Source organism: Oryzias latipes, chromosome 1 (assembly GCF_053564925.1).
Source record: "Oryzias latipes strain Hd-rR chromosome 1, Olatipes_Hd-rR_3.1".
NCBI classification, from domain to species: domain Eukaryota; kingdom Metazoa; phylum Chordata; class Actinopteri; order Beloniformes; family Adrianichthyidae; genus Oryzias; species Oryzias latipes.
The window spans coordinates 8,796,248-8,819,695 of record NC_136237.1 but is presented as its reverse complement, the minus strand read 5'-3'; the positions used below and the strand labels follow the sequence as shown (position 1 = coordinate 8,819,695).

At 42.6% G+C, this 23,448-nt stretch overlaps 1 protein-coding gene across 1 annotated transcript in view; it reads left to right on the top strand.

The window, feature by feature from the left end:
- The first annotated feature begins 8,738 nt into the window (after positions 1-8,738).
- The window catches only part of xylt1 (xylosyltransferase I), a 118,650-nt gene continuing 103,940 nt past the window's right edge, over positions 8,739-23,448 (top strand). Inside the window, exon 1 of the mRNA XM_004066196.5 lies at positions 8,739-9,146. Within this exon, the coding sequence (XP_004066244.1) occupies positions 8,868-9,146 (279 nt within the window). The 5' untranslated portion in view covers positions 8,739-8,867. The remainder of the gene's footprint in view (positions 9,147-23,448) is intronic.

The following is a 23,448-nucleotide window of genomic DNA, read 5'->3' as shown; positions in this document are numbered from 1 at the left end:
CAGATGGTTTTTCTATGACAAACCTCAGCATGATAAAGTCAAGCCCCACCGGAGACAATAATGACAGCGACCTGTTCCTTTGCATGCCGTGTAGATTTTATCAGCGATGCCTCCATCTGTTGAGAATTTCTTTTAAATTTTGATAAGATATTAATAAAACATGGTGTATAAGTAACCCGTAAGTTGGAAAAAGAATGGCGCTGCTCCAGTTCAGAGCAGTCTCTGAATACCTGGAAACACAGCCTATTAAATTATATTTAAAAAAAAAAAGCTCTGCATAGAGCTGGAACCCAGTACTATTCAACCTTAATATCAGAGAATGGAAATTATCCAAAAATTTTTTTAGTACAACTGCTAGATTAACTCGCAGTCAGAGCTCAGTAGAACCACATGTTCCTGTTTCTCTCAGCTCTGATGATTTTCTTACATTTTTTGATAATAAAATCTCAAATATTATACATAAGGTGAATCAAGTTATTACTATTATCAGCCCAGAGCAGGCTGAAGTGGTAGAAGTGGAGGCATCCATAGAAACCTCTGTAACATTAGACTGCTTCACTGCTGTGGATCAAGTGGAAATAGCATCAATTATTACGTCCTCCAAATCCTCAACTTGTCTCTTAGACCCAATTCCCACTAAGCTTTTTAAAGAAACCTTCCCCCTAATTAATGATTCCATCTTAACAATGATAAATACCTCTCTGGAAACGGGTTACGTGCCACAGTCTTTTAAATATGCAGTTGTTAAACCTCTTCTGAAAAAGCCCAGTTTGGATCCTAGCATCTTGGCCAACTATAGACCGATATCAAACCTGCCCTTTATTTCTAAAATCCTAGAAAGTGCTGTAGATAAGCAGCTTCACTGCCACCTGCAGGACAATAGCCACTATGAAGACTTTCAGTCGGGGTTTAGACCCCACCACAGTACGGAAACTGCACTAGTTAGAGTCTCTAATGACTTGTTACTGGCCTCAGAAAAGGGACTACTTTCTATTCTGGTCCTGTTAGACCTCAGTGCAGCCTTTGACACTATCGACCACGGTATTTTACTCCAAAGATTAGAGCATGACATAGGGATCAGAGGATCTGTCCTCCAGTGGTTTAAATCCTATATATCCGATAGTTACCAGTTCGTTAATGTAAAGGGACATTCCTCTCATTGCTCTCAAGTTAGCTACAAAGTCCCACAAGGCTCAGTTTTAGGACCCATCCTGTTTATGCTTTATATGCTGCCCCCAGAAACATAATCAGGAAACACAGCATTAATTTTTACTGTTATGCAGACGATGCAGAGTTGTATTAATCTATTAAACCTAACCAGAATAATCATATGGAGAAACTGAATGCCTGCATCAGAGACATGGATGACAATTAATTACCTTCTCCTGATCCCAGAAAAAACTGAGGTCATTATACCATATCTTAAAAACCTGAGAGATGCTCTGTCTGCTCAGATAGTCTCCCTGGATGGTGTAAGTATAGCCTCCAATTCCACAGTCAGAAACCTTGGGGTTTTATTTGACCAGGGTTTATCATTAGGGCTCACATATCTCAGGCGTGTAGAACTGCCTTTTTTCACCTGCGGAATATTGCTAAGATCAGAAATATACTTTCTAAAAGTGATGCTGTAAAACTCATCCATGCATTTGTTACATCTAGACTGGATTACTGTAACTCCTTGTTAGCAGCGTGTCCTAAGAGTTCCTTAAGAAGTCTCCAGCTTGTTCAGAACGCAGCAGCTAGATTGTTAGCAGGAACCAGCAGAAGAGATCACATCACTCCTGTGTTAGTTTCACTTCACTGGCTCCCAGTTGATTCTAGAATCAAGTTCAAAATCCTCCTGTTAACCTATAAGGCCTTACATGGTATGGCCTCGTCCTACATTAAAGACATCATAGTTCCTTACCAACCAAACAGAACACTTCGCTCGCAAAATGCAGGACTGCTTGTGGTTCCTAGAATTAGTAAAAGTACAGTTGGAGGTAGAGCGTTTAGCCACCAAGCCCCTGTCTTATGGAATAAGCTCCCAGCTCATGGAAGAGAGGCCGACACAGTTTCTACATTCAAGTTAGACTGAAAACATTCCTCTTTGGACAGCCTTATTGTCAGACTAGCTAGTATTCAGAGAATATTAAACTTCACAATAACAATAAAGTTGTTAGTAGGCTGCTAGAGGTTTGAAGCTGGGGAAACTATGGTGCACTGGGGTTCTGTCCTCTATTCTCGCCTATTTCTACTCTCCTTCTCTTCTCTATTCTTGATCATTTATTTATCACTCAGTTCTCCATGCCTCTGTTTGGTGCAGTGCGATTCATGTACTGTCCCTCTTGGGGAGTGGGAGTGCTTCCAGATTCCAGTTGGCTTATCCGTGCTCCTGTACCTGACCGTTTACCTCGTCTCTGGATCAAGTTTTTGTATTACCCAATTGAATTCTTTGCATTTATGATCATTTTTGATTGTATGTTTACCTTACAATTACCGGTACGAAGCCCATTGAGACGACTGTTGTTGTGAATTTGGGCTATATAAACAAAATGGAATTGAATTGAATTGTATCTTATAGAATCCATCTTAACATTTAATAATTGTTCCTGTTGAACTTTCTCACCCTTCTCTAAAGTAATCAATCAGGTTACCAAAATTTGTCAAACCCCACAGTCCTTTCTCAAAACATCTACAAAAAATCATTTATCCACAATGCTGTTATTTTTGCTACACTCCAGTTTTCTTTTTTTATGATCCTTTACATTAAATGATGATGATTTAAAACCTAGCTGGAAGGCTGGCCCTCACACATATTCACTTCACCACATCTGGCCCCCCTAGCCAAACATTTGGACACCCGTGATTAAAGCAATTACACGTCAGATCAAGAGCGCCGCCCCTGCAGCCCTTTGGATGTGGAGGAAGATTCCTCTTGAGGAGACAAACCGAGCATGAAGCACATCTGCCACATTGGTCTCTCGTCACATCTCAGGGGGGAGGAGAGGGCCCCCCCTCTGGTCCCCTGGGGGCATCACTCCTGCAGACACCTGTCTGCTGCTGAGCCGCTCTGTGTCCCACTGAACTGCAGTCAGGCTGATTGCATAAAGCACGCGGTGAGTCCCACAGCGGGATGCCTGAGACTCCTGCAGTCATTTTGAGCTGCAGTTTCCCCTTTCCCATTCCTCTACACCCCCCCCCCCCCCCCCCCCCCCCCCCAATCTGGAGCTACTCCTCCTCAGTGTCTGTGCTGTGTTCCCCACAGACATGTGTACACTGGACTGATCTCCTCTGACATCACCATGTGCTTCTGAGCACCAAAAATCAAGCCTGAAGTGGGAAAGCCATTTTGAACTCAACACTATTCCAATAATGGGGGGGGGGGGGGGTCACCAGGACAGAGTAGTCAGAGATTTGTGTTGAGTCCAACCAACATTGAAAAATAAACAAAATTGAGCTCCAATAAAAATTAAAACTGCAGATTGAAAAAAAAAACATTCACCCAGAGTCTTCATGAAACACTAAGGGTGTGTCCAGATTAAAGGGCTGCATCCTTCGATGGCGGCGGTCTTCCCGGGCGACGTTGGCCGGGTCCTTCGTTGAGCGGGTAGGCCGGATGTTAACGGCTGTGAATTTGAAGGAGTCTAGTGTTTAGATAATTCCAGTCGTTACATTGGCGAATGTCCTGTCACCTAGCAACCGTGTGTCTCGAACAGAGAGGAGTAGTGAACCAGGAATGGAGCTCAAAATTTTCCTGGCTTATTTGATCCAACTTTTATTCTTGAGGTGTGATCATCTCCAACTCCGGGTGCCGCTTCACAGTCCGCCATTGTTGTCACAATATCCTTGGGTTCGGCCGCAGTGCATCTTGGGATATTTACAGCACAGAAGGATACACCAGACCAATCCTTGAAACTGGGTTTAAGCAGGCCATATTCGTTGGCAGCATTTGAAGGAGTCGTTGAATTTGGACAGCACTTGTCGTAAGCAGCCTACAAATGCAGCCCAGGAAGAACGCAGCCCTCCAATTTGGACGCAGTCTAAATATCATATCCATTTTACAAAGCTATAATACTTAATGGGACATTTGTTTCCTTTTGAAATCTGCCTCCACTGTTTATTAGAGGTACTGCAACATTTGGTTCTTCCTGGTGAGCTTCACATTCTGGACAAGTCCCGTGCTTGTGCGCTCTGACTGTGGTCGTGCTTCCTGACAGGCCGCTCTGCCCACTTGGAGTGGGCTTTCACAGTGATGGCGAGACTGGCACTAATTGAAATCAGCATTTGTGGCTGAGGGGAATGGCGACCACTGTCTTGGTGACGGACAGACAGCCCACTCAGTCCCTAAGCAACAGATCTGCAGCTAATGAGAGAGAAAGATCAGGCTCTCCTGCTGGTGGAGCATTTACTGCTTTCTGTCGGATTCTATCTTTCATTTTTCTGTTTTTGATTCCTTTTCTTCATGTTCCAGTTCGTTTCCAATCATATGTTTGTTCAGATTGTATTTCTTATAACTGCTCTGTTTTCCTCCAAATCATATTTAAATTTTAGGATTTTTTAAAATCTTCATGTTACTTTTCTTGCTTCTTTTTTGCCTTTGATAAAACATTCATTACAGGAATTAACACAGTTTTGTTCATGATATGCCAGCCATATCTTAGAAATGTGTTTTTATTAAAGAACTTTTTTTATTGAGACAGGGACAGAAATGAAGCCCGTAATTGTAATCCATTCTGTCACTTGTGGAAAATGAAAACTTCTGGGTGATTTCACTGATTAATAAACAAACGCTGATTTGCCTTTTAGATGTTTAATAGTCTAAATAAACCACAATGACAGCTTTGTTTCTATAGAATCCAATTACTTTGAAACTCTGTATTTTTGTGTATGGGCGGTGTTTTGGGGGTCCAGGAATCTGCTACTTTGATTTTATTAGAGCTCAAATTTGCAACTTTTCAGAAGGGAATTTTTTTGATTGGCAGGTGGGTGGAGCCATCAAAAAAGAACAATGTGTGAAAAACTAAACATGCTTCTTCTCTACAGCCGATTGCTGCTTTGCATTTTTAAAGAAAACATTGTTAAAGAACGTGCAGTGGCTGGTTGAGTGCAGACCTGGGACACAGGAAATCGGAGTTTGATTCCAGGGTGCGCAATGAGTTTCATCAAGTGTGGGTCCTTGTGCAAAACCCTTCAGGCCACTGCCTATGCATACACAAGCCACAAGGGGCACAAGTCTGGGTCTCCCTTTGCCGGTCCCCAGCCCGGATGAAATGCAGTGTTGTGTCAGGAAGGGTATCCAGTGCGCCCCACCACCTGTGGTGAAGGTATGGGTGAATGGGTTTGTGGCTGTAAAGTGCTTTGGGCCTTCGAGGAAGGTGGAAAGCGCTGTACAAGTATTCACCATTTCCCACACAGTTTTATGAATCGTGAAATGTTTGTACATGTCTGAAAGCTTTGCACAAAATGTTATCTTCAGGAATGGATTGACTGGAGCCCAGACAAAGCCCATGCAAAGTCCAAACAACAGTCTGAGTCCACGTCTGCGACTACATGCTGCTAACCTCGTCATTCACTAACCAGTAATGGAATTAGACTTCCCTGCCATCCCCTCAGCCCATATTTGAAAACGCGTGGACGCATGTTTAAGTGTCAGGAGGAAACTATTGATCAAACTATGAAACTCCTTGTTTCTAAATGAAAACCAAACACCTGGTTTTTGTAACCAGACAGGTTTTTTTCATTCATTTTCTATTCCGTTTAGTCCCTTTCGGGGTCATGGGGATGATGGAGCCTATCCCGGCCACTTGTGGGCAAAGGCAGGGGACGCCCACAATAGCCAAATCTGCTTCTCCTAAATGCCAAAAAAGAAGCTTTTTTCAAAACTGTGTGTCATCATAAGGAGCAGAGGAGCAACTGAAAGATGGGAAAAGATGATTGACATGTGAGCCAATGGAGGTGTGAAAACCTTTTTACTGGTGTAAGTGTTAAACTGCGCGGTTGTTTCTTTCCATCAGTAGGATTTTCACCTACAGATGTCCAGCTTTCAACATAACATTCACCAATAGAGCGGAAACACATACTTATACTTTCAGAGACATTGATGTTTTATGTTGTAAATGAGCCGCTATACAATAACAGGGATGTCTATTTCCATTTGAGGTTGGTGAATGAAAAGGTTAGCAGCGTATAGTTGCAGACGCACATATTTCTTTACGTGGACTCAGCCTGTTGTTTGCATTTTGCATGGGCTTTGTCTGGGCGCCAGTCAAACCATCCCTGAAGACAAAAAACCACATTGTCAAGCTCAAAATAGTCCTTCCCATTTGTGTATTTCAGCAGCCACCACATTGTATAATTTGCTTCCCAGTCCTGAGGGATATCTGCAAAACATTAGTTGTTTGGATGCATCCTGCAGTCGTATTGTTCTCCTCTTCATGTTGTTGTCTTGTTGCCCCTTTACTGCAAAAACAACAAGAAATGTGTTTGTCAAAGGCAGTCTGCTGTCCTGTCACAGCAAAGAAAGAAGATTATAGAACATTAACAAATTCATGAAACATATATCTAAAAAAATCAAACCGACAAAAGTGAATGAATATTCATTTACGCTTGTTGGATCCCTGCTCAATCCACTTTTGGTTCAGGTCTTGCAGGAAAAATGGCTTTGAAGTGTTTTTAAGAGACTCCCTGCATGCTCTTGCACGCTCAGGTTCATGCTGGGCGGGTGGAGGCGTTGGGGTGGCCGTGGCCCCTTTCAAAGTGCAGTTCTGAGGCTTCTTTTTGTAACAGATTCAACATGAATGAACAGAGACGGAGCGAGCTAACATCTGAAGGATACTGCAGAGACGAACCAGGCTGCAACCATGTTCTGTTATAAAATGTTGAAGGTATTGATTCTGTTCTGTTGGGTTTTTTTCTCACACCATGCTTTAAACTGCAGAGAAGCTTTTCACAAACCGATAAACAGTCGTCCTTTATTTAGCGTTTATATTGATTCCAAAGTAAACAAGAGAATTCAGTGTGTGTGTGTGTGCCAGTAATGCTGTGATCAGAGATATCAATTATCTCAGAATAAAACACATTTTAAGACAAATTAAAGTGACCAATGTACTAATCATTTGGTGTTTTTATCTGTCATGTAACCCAAATCTTCAACCCATACAGTTAAAACAGGACATGCACTTGCTGAAAAAAGGATGCAGACCTCTTAGAGTCTGTCACAGCACAACACGCCATCATCAAGTTAAGAACAAAATGACAGGATTTGACTCACACCTCAAACTAGCTGACTGCTTAAAAGGACAGGACAAAAAAAAAATTCAGACATTTAAAGCGTTTAAAGAAATCAATTGGCTACATTTATTGTTGATGTAAAGTTTGACTTCTTAATAGCGTATTAAAATGTGTGTCCTTCTGAAACCAACCACCAGTTTTGATTTGAGAAACTGCAACTTTTGACACTTCGGCTGATCGTAAAAGACTAACAACTAGCGGTGTGACGATTCATTTTATCAACGATTTGATTCATATCATCAATTTTGGTTCATTTTGAAAGTTCGATTCAATTATTTAAAATGGATCCAGAACATCTTTAACCAAAACTTCAACCAGTGTGACTCAGAGATAAACACCTGAGTCCTGAAGAGTACAGGTGAAGTTTTCCAGATTTTTTTAAATTTCTTGCGACATAATGAAGTGTAAATCAAATATGTGTACAAACAAAAAAGAATTGATGTCAAATCCATTCACATTTTAGTTTACTAAAGTTCCTTCCACTGTTGTTTTTCCAGAACTAAATATTACATTATTAGAACATTCTACAGCACTGTATGGTCACACGTCTTTGATAAATTCAACGTGTTTCCACACATTGGACTGGACGATGGATTGATCTTTTGTTGCTGCATCACGTGTGTTTTCCGCTGAGATAGTCGTTTTTACGTTATTGTAAAATAAACTGATCGCACTTCGATCCAAATAATATTTTCCAAGATCGATAATGATCAATTTATTTCATTTTCAAACGATTTTCTAATGGTTTAGGTCGATTTGATTAACAACTTGCCTCAGACAAAACAATCTGGTGGGATAAATCGATTTTTTGATGATTCATTACACCCCTACTAACAATGTTTAGAACAGCAATTAGTGTAGCTTTTTTCCTTGTTTTTACACAGTGTGTGTTGCCATCCATCTGTTGTTTGTGTGAATGCAACCATTAAGCCGGACCAAAGAAAGGGACCTGAAGAACCAGGGGGGAAAATGGTTTGGTCTTGTATGATTCTGAACATGACAAAAACAAACAAACAAACAAACAAACATGGAAATTGGGTAGTTAATATGGAGCCGGACATGTATCACGCGTTAGGTGGGGGGGGGGGGGGGGGGGCATTGTTTCCTATAATAATAAGCATCTTGTGCTTATGAGTTAGCATTTTCGTGTGCACATATGAGTGTCTTGTGTGCAAAAGTGTATATCTTGTGCACACCAGACAGCATTTTGTGCACACAAGTTAGTGTCCGTTAATTACCACAAAACACACATTTGTGCGCATAAGAAAAAAAAAATGTTGCGCAGAAGTTAGTAATTTGTGTTCAAAAGATTGCATTTTGCGCACACAAATGAGGATATTGTGTAAATATTCGAGCTTGTAACACATTGAGTGTTTCCAACAGCAGCTGTGCCAGGAACGGCATCCTTCTTTCTGCTCTTTGACCGCACGGTGGCACTGTGTCTCTCCTTCTCGGCGCTCCTCCTCGCCTCCGCCACCGTAAAAGCCCAGCTTTCCTCCTCCTCCGTTACCTCCTCTGCCTCCCTCTGCTTCCACTTCTCCGCCGTGGAGCTGCGCAGAGCCTCCGCCGCTCCTCCAGCTCCGCGCAGTCTGAAGATGGTCGGCGGCTCGTGTGCGCGCAGGCTGGCCCGCCGGTCCCGGTCCGCGTTGATCGCGGCGCTCACGGTGCTGCTGGTGCAGACCCTGATCGTGTGGAACTTCAGCACTCTGGACTCCGGGGAAGAGAGCGCGGGCTCCAGCGTGCGGGGGAAGAGGGACCGGGTCGCGGGCAACAAAGCCGCTGGCAGCGACTATTTCCAGCGCGCAGTCCGGCAGCCGCCGGGCCAACATCTTCCTTCTCCGGGGAGGGGGGCGTCTCGACACAAACAGCAGCCGGTAAGACCCCCGCGCCGCCGATGCGATCGTGTCAGAGATGCTGGGAAGCAGCTGGGGTGGACTGGAGCGGCTCAGAACATCCCTGGCTGTGCGAGACAAGCGCCCGGCGGGGCCTCCGAGCGAAGATGCCCTGTCTCTGGGAGGCGAAAATGATGGGATGCAGCCGCGTCTGCCGCTCCGGTGCGGGGAGTCCAGCATCCTCACTGCGCCGTTTGAAAGAACGGGCACCGATCCCGACGCAAATTGCCCAAGCTGACCGTGAAATGTGGACTGGGTTCAGTCCAGGGCGCAGAGGTGTCAGGGAGGGGGGGTCTGCCTGGAGAGCAGAGGGGCTGCGTGGGGTTAGAACCCGAGCCTGTCACGCGCAGGTCAACAGCATCTGCGCGTCTCAGCAACTACAGCGCATAATCTGATGAGCAGAGGGATGCTGAGGAGGGTGAACACAGGCCGCTGATGGATGAACACATCTCCATTCAGAGCAGATCATCCGCCTCTGCAGAAATCCAAACGTTCATCCTCTTTGGTCTCTTGGTCTTTTTTTTGCTACCTTAGAAAAGTTGGACACAGTTGGAGGGCATGCACTAGTTTGTCTTCATGGAGCAGAGAGGTGGAGATGTGGATGTGATGGAAGCTCTGGAAGTTCACCTTCACCTGCAGGTCAACGGCATCTGTGCAGAACAAAGTCACACCAAGGGCGGCTTGCACTGAAGTCATTTGTTCGTTTAGGTCTGTTTTCGATAGATCAACCTGTGCTTCTGTTGAAGGAACGTTTCTGCTCATTAGTGCGCTGCTACTGTGTGTTGCCTGGAATGACTTTATTACAAAGAAATTGCACAACAGGAAGCCATACATTGTTCATGTCAAAAGCTTTTCATGCGGCCTCAGGAGCAATTTGTCCAAATATATTTCACCATAAATTGCTATGAGGATCCATGCTTTGCAAGAAGGCTTCATGGAGCGCCCTAGGGCTCTGCTCCCCGCCCGTATGACAGTCAGTCAACCAGCCAGCCAGCTCGTCTGCTGCCTGCCTGTCAGACTGTCGACTCACTGTGCAGCTCTGCTGCACCCAAACTCTGCAAACTCATCTCATAGCCGCCGGCCACATTCCCACCACCACTACTCAATCAGTTGATTTTTTTCATTTTCCCTTTCCTTATGGGCATTGTGTGTGTGTGGGTGTGTGTGTGGGTGTTTATAACTTGACAAGGCAGCCTTGTCCAGCCTGAGGGTGACGCATAACTGATGCTGCACAAGGTCAGCAGTCTGACAGGGCGAGAGAAGCTTTGATCCAGAATAGATTGAGGCAGGAGCGACAGGAGCAGAACCTGTGTGTGATAACCCGCGGTGGACAGGGGGGTTCTAGTTTGGATGTGTCCCCCAGCAGGGAGCAGCTCCAGCTGTCATTGCTGCTGGTCTCCTGTTGTTTCCCTGCATGGCTGCAGAGGTTTGAGTCTCCACACTTTGACCACCTGTTGGACTTTGATCAGACATTTCTTCATCTCTTCTTTCACATCGGTTTGTGAAAAGAGCTCCTGCAGCAAAGGGTCCTGCAGGCTCTTGTCGTTGTGTTTGTGCAGGAATGTGTGACGTGCAGCCCGTGAGTCTCACATCTGGCCTTCAGCTTTCTCTCCAGCATGAGCCTCCCGTGCCCGGCGGATGCTGTAAAGACTTTCCCCTTACTAATGGTTGCTCATGCAACATTACCCCAGACTGACCACGTTTTCCATTCCACAGGTTTTCCAAACAGATGCTTTCCTAACCGCCCTGTGAAGTGGGCATCATGATGCCTGACCGATCTGCCTATTGCTGAATACTTTGTTTATGGCGCTTGCCTTTTTTTCTTTACAGTAAATCTTGTTTTTCAGAGTAAAAACAGATCTAACAGTAATAAAGTACCAGAGTTAGCATTTGCAGAAAAATGACCAGTTACAGAAGCAACAATGAGCTGGACCTGTGCTTTACCTCGCCCTCGTCAAATGATCTAAAACACTTTTTTCTTCATAGATATTTGCTTCATCCCTTCAGTTGACTCTTAGCAACTGGACTCAAAATCTTCTTCCCAGAAACGTTTCGCCGCTCACCCAAGTGGCTTCATCCGTCTGAGTCGACGGTTGAAGCCAGCCGTCAGAGTGGTGCAGGATGCCGTCCACATCTGCATCCTCCAGGTGGGTCCACCCATTCATGGATGGATCATTAAAGTGAAACAGAGAAGAGAAACCAGAGTAAAACTCCTCGCCTCTTGTAATAAGGAGAGGAGAACATTCAGCTACCTTTTCAGTTTAGGTTACATTTGCATCGCTGGGAAAAAAATATGTTGACGTACAGATTTTTTCTGCTGGGAAGGAAATTATCTAACTAAAAAAAATATTTGTTTTGTAAAGTACCATATTTAAAATGTAGTCCAACTTCCGTCAGAGTAACTGTTGTATCAGAAAAATCCCTTCAGGTATAGATTTAGCTATTTTCTTTTCTGTTTTTTTAAATGGGGGTTTCTTTTCTCACGTCTTTCTGCTGAAGTGAATCTTGAATGGAGAGCATTTTTACAGCGTTTTTAGACTCACGTTGAGACACATTTCCTTCCTCATCCTGGGTTTTTTCAGTGTTTTTAGGTGAGGTTTAAGGTTAGGGTTAGAGTTGGGGGTTAGGGTTTTCCAGGACTCTGCAGGGTTTATCGTTTTGCTTTTGAAAAATTTGTTAGCTGACGTGGTAAGGAGTTGATTCGACAATTAGTCTGATTAGTAAAATGCATCTTCTGAGTTAAAGTCAGGGGTGTCAAAACCAATACACTGTCATCTTGAATGGAGAGCATTTTTCAGCCAAATTTTAAATTATATAAATATTAAAAAATACGCCAAAACAAACGGCCCTCTCACCCTCCGCGGGTGGTTTCTCACCCAAGCTTTGCCCCCCCCCCGGTCTATATATATACATGTTATTAAGTGTTTATTGAGAATTTGCAAAGGAATGAATTGATCTGTGAATGAAGATTGCCAAACATAACTTTAATAAAAAAAATGAAAAAATTAGATGTTCTCACTCTTAATCTAAAGCTTTTACAAAGTAATTTCTGAAGAAAACTTTTCCCACTTGACAAAAATGGGCAAAAAAAATAATTGTCAGTAGCAGCAAAAAATACAAAAATGAAGTTTGTAGCACATCAGTTTGTGATTCCCAGCAGTGGAAACGTAAAACAGTGTGGACAAATCTTACAAGGTAGTTTTTTTAGTCTTGAGATTGAGTAATTTTAAGTCCAGAGTCCAAGGCTCCAGAAAATATCTCCTGGATAAATGAGGACGTTCACTGACTTAGTTCAGTGACTAGTTCATGCCTAAACAACAGCATGAAACATTAAATGTAGGGAAAATCTGTTGCATATGATGTCTAAAGCTCTTTCCAGAGCTTTTCTGGGTTCACTTCTAACCGAAAACATTTTCCTACTGGCCAAGAAAAATCCCAATAAAAAAGATACCCACATTAAAGCTGAGTTTACTGCTCTGCTGGGCGCTCTGAGATACTCGGTGTCTCATCTTGGATGAAAGTTCATTCATGGTCGACGTCAGACTTTAAGACTGAGGAAATCCTCAGGGTTGAATGGGTTCATCGGCAAGAGGACTCCTGTGTGATTATTAGTATATCTTCAGTAAGGTTTTTTTGACAGGTCTTCAGTTCCCAAGTGCATTGTGGGGTTTGTAGTGTAGATAAGGCATTTGCAGGCCTGCTTTAATAACAATCAGATATTATCATGGGGCAAAACATAATAACATTGTGGACCTTTGTTTTGGATGATCTGGATGAGGCTTATGCTGCATGTATGAAGGCGTACACGCAGCTTCATGAACACACATTTAGTCGGTGGTATTCACACTGGACAAGTAGGGAGCAGCAGGGTGGGGTTTCTCCTTCTTTTCTTTTTTTTTTACTGTTACTAACACTTGTCCACCAACAGTGGGATGAAGCTTGATGTAAAAAGTCAAAGTGGTGCAAATCCCGAAATTCTTGCTCCAAGCTTTTGGTTTTCACAGCCCTGTTCCTATAAATGTCAGTCTTGGTGTCATATTATGATCATGTTTACAAGCGTTGATACCTCCTATTGTTATGAAAAGGACTCTACAGACATCACTTCCAAATCTGAGCCCCTGATTGGTCACAGTTCAGCATTTTAGCAGCCAAGAAGTTAAACCGGTTGAACTTAAAGCGCGCGTTCTGTATGTAGAGCCTGAGACTGGACTTAAAAACTTGCTAAGTGACGCGAGAATGCGAGTGTTCTGGACACATAAGTATGGCATAAATAAAAGCTTTTTTGATGGCCGTAGCACCACGCCACTTTTCCTGGTGATTTATGATACCTTTCACTTTGCATAGACACAACCAAAGTTTGGGTTGATGTGCATTGACTTCACATAAAACTGGCTGCCCCTGATGGGCCAATCGCCTTCGGTTAGCCTAAGGCTTAGGGTTTAAATTCCCTTTCAAATTAAAACCTTGTTTCTTTGATTATGTGGTGGCAGTGAGTTTTATGATTTAAGCATGGATGGTATTTTAATCTCAAATTTTCTATTGTTTTCCACCAAATGAAAAAAAAAGATGTGAAATTGTCCTGGTGATCATTTGTCTTGACAATGAAGAAATATTCAGAAATATGAACTTAAAAAAACAACTTTGAAGTTTTTTTTAAATCTACTTTGAATTCATCTAATCATTTAAAGTGGTCATTACGTTTTTAGGATAATTAGATTCTTTAAATTTATATATTTACACAACAGGTGTTACTCTTTGTTATTCAGATTCTTTTTATATAACACAAGTAAACCAAAACAACAGAAAAACCCAATTAGTATATTAATCCTCAGTCTCCCAAAACCGATTCGTGTTCTTTAAATGTCCCGTTTATGTCCGTGCTTTAGCGTCTTCCTTTCAGAGTTCACTCCCACTCCCGACATGTAGGCATTATCCACAATGAAACAACATCCAAACTAAAAAAAGAATCCTCTCACCCATGAGTTGACTGTCCAAGTGAGTCCAAAAATAAATAAATCCCAAAACGGAATCCCATGCCTCGGGCGTTAGATGGGCTTCTTTTTTCTTTTCTCTCTTCAGGTCTCTCGTAGACCCCCTGAAGTTTTTCCCCGTCTCGACAGGATGTGCCCCCCCCCCCCCCCCCCCTCTTACTTTGGTCCTCTTTATCAAATCAGTCCCAGGTACCGTCAGCCGCATGACCTACTGCTGACGTGTCCTTAACACAAAAAAAAATAACAACACATTTTTGAATGACATTTTTTTTTTCTGAGGAAATAGAACTTTACAGTATTATGGGAAACAAATGATTTTGACACTTTTGTGGCTAAAAGTTTCAGTAGCTTTTTACGTCCTGCTTGGCCTTCTTTGTCTTTACATTTCCCACCTTCCTTATGCCTCACGTTCCAGCTGTTCTGCTGCAGCTTATATTCACACATGGGCCTCTGTCACTGCTAGTTTTTGTGTTTCATCAAAGCCACCTTTGCATTGGTAACTGGCAGTCAAATTGTCTCTCTCCAAAATAAATAGTCTCAGAGTGTGAGCTATTCTGCTTTAAACAGACATTTGAGCACGAATAATTATAAGCCAGAGACGCCCCGAAGATGCATCGTGTGATTTCCGATTCAAATGGGCCGATCTTCCACCGATAAAGGCTTATTCTGTGAAAGCTGTAATGAAGGTATAAATAAAGTGCAGCCTACCCATCCGTGCATTCAGTGGATCTGCACACGCAGAGCCTCCTTTTCAAGTGTCATTAGTCAGAAAGAGGTGGGAACATATCCTGATCTGAAAGGGGAAGTGTGCACCTGAGACTTGAAAGGTACTGGAGACGCTTTGATGTTGAGGAGCAGTTTGTATTCATCGCGCCGCACTTCTTCCTGCAGCTCAAAAGCACCGCATCAGCATCAGGATGCAACCCTGTCATGTTAGTGTACGTCACCGGGCTGATCCCGTAAGGCGCGTGGTTTGATGTCAGTGTGGAGACCTAAATTACTGCAGCGCCGCCAGGACTGAAAGACACAGGAAGGCTTCTGGGACGAAGCCGCGTTCTTCATCACAACCTCTTTTGTGACAGGTTTTTATTGGTGTCTGTTTCGCCTGCACAATATACCGCTAATTTATCGTTATCGCAATATCCAGCTCTGCAATACGCATATCGCAAAAGACGGCGAGAAGCGCAATAAATCGTAGACCTTAAATGTGTTAAAACAATCTTAGGGCAGCTGGAAGTATTTAATGAATCAAATAAATCCTTTTATGCATTTGACCAATCGGATGGACGGCTTCATGTTGTTGACCAATCGGATGGAGGCCTTTAATGTTAGATGTTTGTCACCTATGTCGACGAGGGTCATTTGGAGAATAATTTTTAAACTGTTGCATTGAAACTGTTGGAATGGTAATTTTGGTTATTTTACAATTTGTTTATATACCACAAATTATATCGTTATCGCAATATTAATCTCTAATATCGCATATCGCGAGTTTTCCTCATATCGTGCAGCTCTAGTGTCTGTGTTCTAACAAAGAGCAGAAATCCACACAATACTAAACAGAAACTGAGGAAATATGGATTGATTAAAAACATGTTTTCATCAAATAATACTTCATGATCTTGATGATTATATTTCTTCTCATGAGACCGAAGTACAGTAATTGATATTCACAAAACTAAGTATTAAAGTTGATGAACAAACAGACCTACATGCAAGTTTCGGTGTTAGCGCGCTTCGTTCGGCTGGATACCCAGCAGGAACGTTTGTTTCCAGCTCCACAATTCTTGTTGGATCAGGTCTGAGTTCCTTGGATTTCCGGGTTTTACCTTCAGCTGCTCTTCATGTTGTCTGTAGTTTTGGTTTCCATGGCAGCTGAAGCGCAGCAGCACAAAGCTTGCATGGGAAGCACAGGTGCTCGGCGGTTAGCAGGCGTCTGCAGTGCTGCATGCCTGCCATCTGTTCAGCCCAGAAGTCTTCTCTTTCTGGGGAGCTGCCGTTCACCCACAACATCAGAAGCTACACCTGCATGCAGAAAACCATACAGACGGACGCACTCAGCCGGGTCAATTATATTGACTCTTACTCAGGAGAGGAGAGAGCAGCAAGTTCCATTACCATATTATTTTTAATGGATAACAGCAGTTTGGAGCAAAGTAGTGAGGGTTCAACTTGTAGCTCCACATTGGTCGTCATGAGAACCAGGAAAAGGTTAGGGATAACCACCCCTTTATAAAAAAAGAGAACTTTAATGTAGTTTTACTGTGGCTCAGAGTCTGTGCTTCTGCATGCATCAGAACAGTGGCCTTTTGGCTCATATTTTTAAGGTTTTGTCCGTCTCTCTCTGTCTTTCTGCCCCATTCTAGATTTACCTTTACTGCAATATGCCAACCACTACACTCAAACCAAACCCTACTCTGATTATGTAGATTACCCACGCTTTATGGCTGATGATTTATTCCTTTTTCCTTTTAAAGTTTACAGAGCAGAATCTTTCCCCTAACTGTTGTAGAACGGCTGTTTTAAAAGCTACAATTTGGGAAATAAAATAAAATAAGGCAGGGAGGTTTTCTCTCTGTCAACATCATTTTTGTTTCAAAGACCCAAATACGTAGTTATGGTTTCTTTTTTGTGATTCCCACTTCCTTAATTCCACTTGCTTACAGCACAGGAAGTCCTCCAGGTTTGCTAAATCACAGATTGTCCTTGTACATAGTTGCTGTGCAACACGGCCCTCATTTAATGCACGTATGCTAACCTGAACATACAGATGATTGAAGAACATATCTATTTTAATGTTTAACCTTATTTTGAGCCAGTAATAATTCCAGTGGTTTATTGATTTAAATTAAAAGAGAAAGCTGTTGTTTAAACTTTAGTCTTCGTGTCGACAGTTTAGTCTCCAATTCCGACTTTTTATCTAAAAAAAAGAAACAGAACAGCAGCCAAATGAGAACAGGTTCGCTGGCATTAAGCCACATTACATTTTTCTAGTAAGTTATTTTTAAACACACACACTCGGGCGCTGGCGTCCAGGGTCCTAAAAACCTCATTTCAACCAATTAATCATATTCTTTGCCTATTTGGTTCCCAGTTCCCCTGTGAAGCCCAGAACACATGTTTAGCTGTATTCTGTTGTCTGTAATTACACTCATCTCCACTCCCCTCGCTCTGCTGCCCTGCTTCCTCATGTCAGTCTTTTCAACTGTCATGCTGCCCCACCACCCCCACCCCCACACACAATGCTTCAAATCAAACCAGCATCAAAATGGTTTCATCACTGAAAGAGGCCAAATGATGAGAAAGAATATCCCATTTTCACTGCCTGAATAAATATTTAACGGGGACAATATGGAAATTCTGTTAGATAAAAGTCTACACATGTGATTTGGTGTGTAAAAACATTTCTTTGGGATGTTCTGAGCAGATCATGTCACTGACTCGTCATCCGACAACCCATAATTCACTCTGTCTCTTGATGTTGTCAGTCTTGGTCCTGTAGAAGGTCAGGCTCATTCAGATCACATGTCAGCCAGAGGTCTGGAACAAAACTCAGGGATCCAGGACAAACGTGCAGAGGAGTCAGCTGGTTTTAAAACAGTTGCAACCAAAACTGGCAGTAAAAGAAAGGACGGAAAGCTCAAATTGATATGGTGCTAATGAAAAACCCAAACTAACGACCCTGAAAACGACAAATTCCAGCAGGTTCACATGTCCAGAAGAAAGGAAGCTGCAAATATCTCAAGAATGTTTGCCTTTTGAATGCATGCATCAATATAACAGGGAGGTCATAAAAAACAAAATAAACATGGCGTAAAGAACCATCAGATCCATGATGGAGTCATGTTTTAGAAGTTTCATCACAGAGTAAACTTCAGTGTGTTTAGAGAATCAATGATCATGTCATGTTCATAAAGTAACCGAGACACTGAAACAATGCAGAAAGCCTCTTTAAAAGAGATGATACTGAGGAATAAAGGTTCTCTCCTAGCTGAAGAACTTCATGAATAAGCAAATGCCTTTTACTTCTATGATGGTCATGTGTTTGTGCTGTTTTACCCTGTTTCTGTCTGTCTCTTGTAACTCCTTTTATTGTAAGGTATTGCCTTAAAATAAGATTTTTCTTTTAACCCTTGTGCTATCTTAGATGACCCCACCCTTACATTGACGTGTTCTCCCTACCATGACAAAGGTGGATAAAGGTGGAAAGATTTCATGTAATCCATGGACACCAGTGAGGTTCACAAATCATTGAAGAAAAAAGGTTCAGCGCACTGTCTTATGGGGTCTAGATGACCCAACTCCCAATGTTAAAGTGCCTAGGATAGCACAAGGGCTACTCTGTCTTGCCTCGATAAATAAAGGTTGAATAAATAAAACAAATGAAGGAAAAGCTGCAGGACAGCAGCACAAAAGCAGACAGTAAAAATGAAAGACGCTGCGATGCTGGAGTCTTCTCCATACCGTCCCCATCAATGATTGCAGCATCAAGTGTAGAACAGCCTTGTCCTCAATTTTGAGTCAGAATGTCTAATAATAGCGTTCAGGGTGAGTGACTCCTGGTCTTTTAGTGTGGAAAAAGTTGGACCCATCTTTCACCCATTCAGCCTCTGGAAGTGTCTGCCTTTTCTTTCTGCCCAGCATGACGCCTCGTCTGTAGCTCTGGAAACTCTGTCAGGTCTGTTCAGACGCAGCTCGTCATTACCACCAATCAGTGCTGCATCGTTCTTCACAGTGCCCCCCTTCAGGCACACAAACTTGCACAACACCCTCACATATTTTCCTGCAGATGGTTTAATTCCCCAACACATTATTAACGCCTCATCCAGATGAATGGAGCTATATAATACCTTGCGATGCCCATAATCCCACAGGTAAGAGGCTTAGCAGACAGCCTTCAGAGACTCAGAAACAGAGGGGGAGATAGCTGGTTATAGCCGGCGCCGGGTTTGAGCCTTAATTAGTTTTCTGGAGTCAGGTTTCCATGTTGATATTAGGAGTGAGGCTGAAAGGCCGCACACAGACGCAAATCACTTGGTCGAACCAGACTGTCAACATATGGGGGGGTTATCAGGCCGAACTCCCATGCTGGTCCATGCTTTCAGGGTAATCCCTTTAAAAAAAGACCCCCTGTTTTTATGAAAGCACATGAGCAGCAGCTACTGTGAAAAAGTGATCTTGAATTATTGAACGATTCACATAAAACTGCCCTGAAAGTACAAAAACTCTGTTTCACTGTTGTGTTTTCATTTTAGCTTTCAGCTTTTGACTTAACAGTTCTTCATGTAAACCGAACTGAACGCGGGGAGAGAAACGTCCAGAACAGGAAAAATGTTCCGCAAAAGCAGACTCAGGCGGTGTGGGTACCGGATGTTCTCGGGTTGCCGTATGTTCTCGGGGTCCTTCGGGGTCCTTCGACCAATGATGACGTCACACTATTTGATTGGCTGTAAGTTGCCACGACCAATGAGTTAACGTCGCTACGTTTTTTTAAAAAACTTTATTGATAATTGCGGTATCATACATTAACAACGACATTAACGTTAACAACGAACAATAACAATGTAATCAATATTGCCTCGAAGATCAGTCACCATTGCCAAACATAACATATTAACATAGAAAATAAAGAATAGAGGGGAAAAAAAGAAACAATGAACATAAAACACAAATAAATAAAAACATAAGTAAAATAAAATAAAGGAACATAGAAAAAATCTAAATAGTCTAATACTAGTTAAGTTATGGGTACTCGTGAAGTTTGTATTTCTGAACAAAACTAAGCAATTTCAAGCCATTCTTCTTTTTCATATAATGAAGTGATTGAAAGTAAAAACAGAGCTCTTTATTAAATGTTATAAAAAGTGGTTTGGTCTTCAAAACTTGACCTCACCAACATGGCGGTGCTCTCCTCGTGATGTCTCCTCTAGTGATATAACTCATTGGAAGGACCCCGAAGGACCCGAGAACATACGACAACCCGAGAACATCCGGTACCCATAGCGGCAAAAGCGGCTATCGACCTCTCAGGGTCAGAGAAGACAATATAGAGACAGACAGACATTATAAAACACAAGATCACCTACTGAAAGGGGGAGCAGATACAAGGCTGCAAATACAACCATGACTGCATTCAAGGGAGAAAAGGAGCAGACGGGTCTAAACATGAGAATGTCATCGCAGAACGTCCCCTTGCAGTCTCGGTATGACCATGGTACAGCGTCACAGGTTAACCTAAAAAAAAAGTTATTATAACAAAAAGAAAGTTTATGTGAAAACAGGTAGTTCTTAATTCTATGTAAGGACAAAAACAACTAGGAACAAAAAAACTACTTAACGCTTACGTCCAAAAACGTGTTCATAAAGTTGATGCTTCTGACCCATGTGGGAGGAGCTACCCTAAAGGTTTTAAGCCCCATCGCTACATGGGAGCATTGACTGTAGCCTAAATCTAAATTACAATGCGAATGGGACACCAATAATGTTGAGAGATACTTTATGGAGGCATCTGATTGGTCAGTTTATAACTTGAACAACTTGCAAAACATAAAGAAAAATCATAAAAAAATACATACAATTAATACATAGAAACAGAATTAGCAAGAACATGCTACCCTTGTGCTATCCTAGGCACTTTAACGTTGGGAGTTGGGTCATCTAGACCCACTAGACAGTGCACTGAACCTTTTTTCTTCAATGATTTGTGATCTTCACTGGTGTCCATGGATTACATGAAATCTTTCCACCTTTATCCACCTTTGTCATGGTAGGGAGAACACGTCAATGTAAGGGGGGGGGGGGGGTCATCTAAGATAGCACAAGGGTTAACAACAGGCAGTACAGCAAGAATGGTGACTGTGAGCCACGCTGCAGCTCCTGTTGCTGGCGTGGCCCAAACTCCGCCACGTTGTATCTCCCAGCCTGCCACTGTGGTGCGGTGCGTCTCTTTTGAGTCCTGCTGTTCGTTCTGTTCAGTCTAAAGTCCAACCCACCCCGACCACACACACCTGGGACTCATTAACAGGTTGGCATGTGCCATTCGTGGGCCTTTGAGGTCACAGTTAAAATGACCAAGGTGAAACAAACAAAAAAGTTAGGCCCTTACACACAGGTACAATAAGAACAATTATGCAGTGGCATTTAAGTCTGGTTTTGAGCTCTGAACTGGTTCCACCAGAAAAAAGCCTGATAGTTGTAGGCTTGGCTCCGCGTTCTAGTTTGGTAAATTGTATAAATGACCAGGAGCACAACAGACAGGGAATGAAGAGCTCTGTTTGGAAAAAGCCATGACGTGTCCATGTCATTGTTGCTAAACTTACACATACCAATTTCTATGCAGCTCTGTTTGCTTATATTCATTTTGAATCATTTTATTTTAGATTTTCATTTAGTGGAGTGATTTTTCTTTAGATTTTTCTCTGTTTCTACAGCACATGTTTTAATGGCGCATAAATATGTTCTGTCATGATGTTTATTTACTGCCAGTAATTCCATCACTGCAGTCGGGAAACACTGTGTAACCCTTGTCCTATCTTAGGCACTTTAACATTGAATGTTCATTTTTGTCTAAATCCCTTCAGCTTTCTGTAAAATCTGTAAAAAATTGTAAAAAAAAATGTTTTATTCCACTGGAAAGAAAAAAAACTATTTTTTTAACCCCCTACACCCAGCTTGCACAAAAGGGGCCTGTTTTCCAAACATTGCACCTCTTACTAGACAGTGCACTGAACCTTTTTTCTTCAATGATTTGTGAACCTCACTGGTGTCCATGGATTACATGAAATCTTTCCACTTTCATCCACCTTTGTCATGGTAGGGAGAACACATCAATGTGGGTGGGGTCATCTAAGATAGCACAAGGGCTACTTTTGGTGTTGGGGAATTTCCTGCAGTTTGGGAAATCCAGTGTTTTGATCTCATGCAGGCCTAAAATGAAGCTCGAGCTTCTCAATTATCTCCAATCGTCATGTTCCACCTTTTCCATGGAGTAATTGTCATCATATAGCTGACGTTTTTGTACAAGAAGCATGAAGGAGTTTCCTCTGGTGTTGGCTGTGAGTCAGGGATGTGGGGTGATGAGTCTTGGTGGCTGCCTGAAGTGGTGGTAAAAACACATCCTGAAATTGCTGATTTTTCAGCCTTGATCACAGTGTGAATGCATATCTAACATCTTTGATGTATCCCCTGCAGCCCTCAGCACAGAGAGCCGTCTGTGAAGGATCATTAGACAGTGTGCTGATCTTTCAGCCATAATGGTCACATCTCCTGGAAGAATAACTTGACTGCTTGCTGCAGTCCCCTCCTCAGCGCTGCTCCACTGACATGTGCGCCGCTGATTTCTGCGTAAAATGCAAATGCACTTAAACGTGTCATCACACCCACAAAAGCTAATGACACCCAGCACCACGAGCGCTTCCTCCCAGCGCAGATCTTACATTAATCTCTGTGTTTTGTATTATTCTGAGCGGCTGGGGAGGGGGAGAAACGGGTACATGGATGGTGGAGCCACAGGGTAAAGACACGTCGGCTCAGAGGAGATAAGGCCGATCCGGCCTGTCAGGGAAAGCTTTTGTCCTTCCAGTACTGTTGAGCAGCAGCACTTTGCTTCCTCTTCCTCCTCCTCAGTTTCTCTTCATCTCACTGCATGCCAGCATCCTGAGAACCTTGTCTCAGTGATGAGTCGAGACGAGAAAGAGGAAAGAAGATGAGGAAGAAATAAAAATCCAGCATGTTTCTAACGTTTCAAAGCTTTTCCCTTCACGACTAAATGGGAGATGTGATTTAAGACGAAGAGTGCCGTCTAATGGAATAATCCTCATTCTCTGTTTCCATTAAAAACTTTATGTGAATCAGCTGGTGCTGTTAATTACTTTGATAGATCCATTCTTCCTGCATCGATAATCTTTAATTGCATCTGGATTAAATACCTCAGTGACAGAAGCCTTGAAGCATGGCTGAAGTGGAGGAGCGTTTTTGATTGATGAAGATGTGCGCTGTGATCATGTGTCTGTGGCCCCGTGGCCCCCTGCTTTCGCTAAAATAGACGCTGTGCTCTTTTTTCTACCTGGAAATATTTTGGAAGCATTTGAAACCCATTATTTGCTCCTCATTTTAATGCTGCTACACAGCCGTGATCCACGCCAATCCTGACACTTTGCTCTCATGCACTTTTTCCTTAAAGAGCTCTGATGTTTTGCAACGAAAAGGCAAAAAAAATCATGCCAGATTCTCCAATTTCTCAGATGTCTATACTTTGAGTTTGAAAAAGTTAGGGAAGAATTGTTCTCCATGAT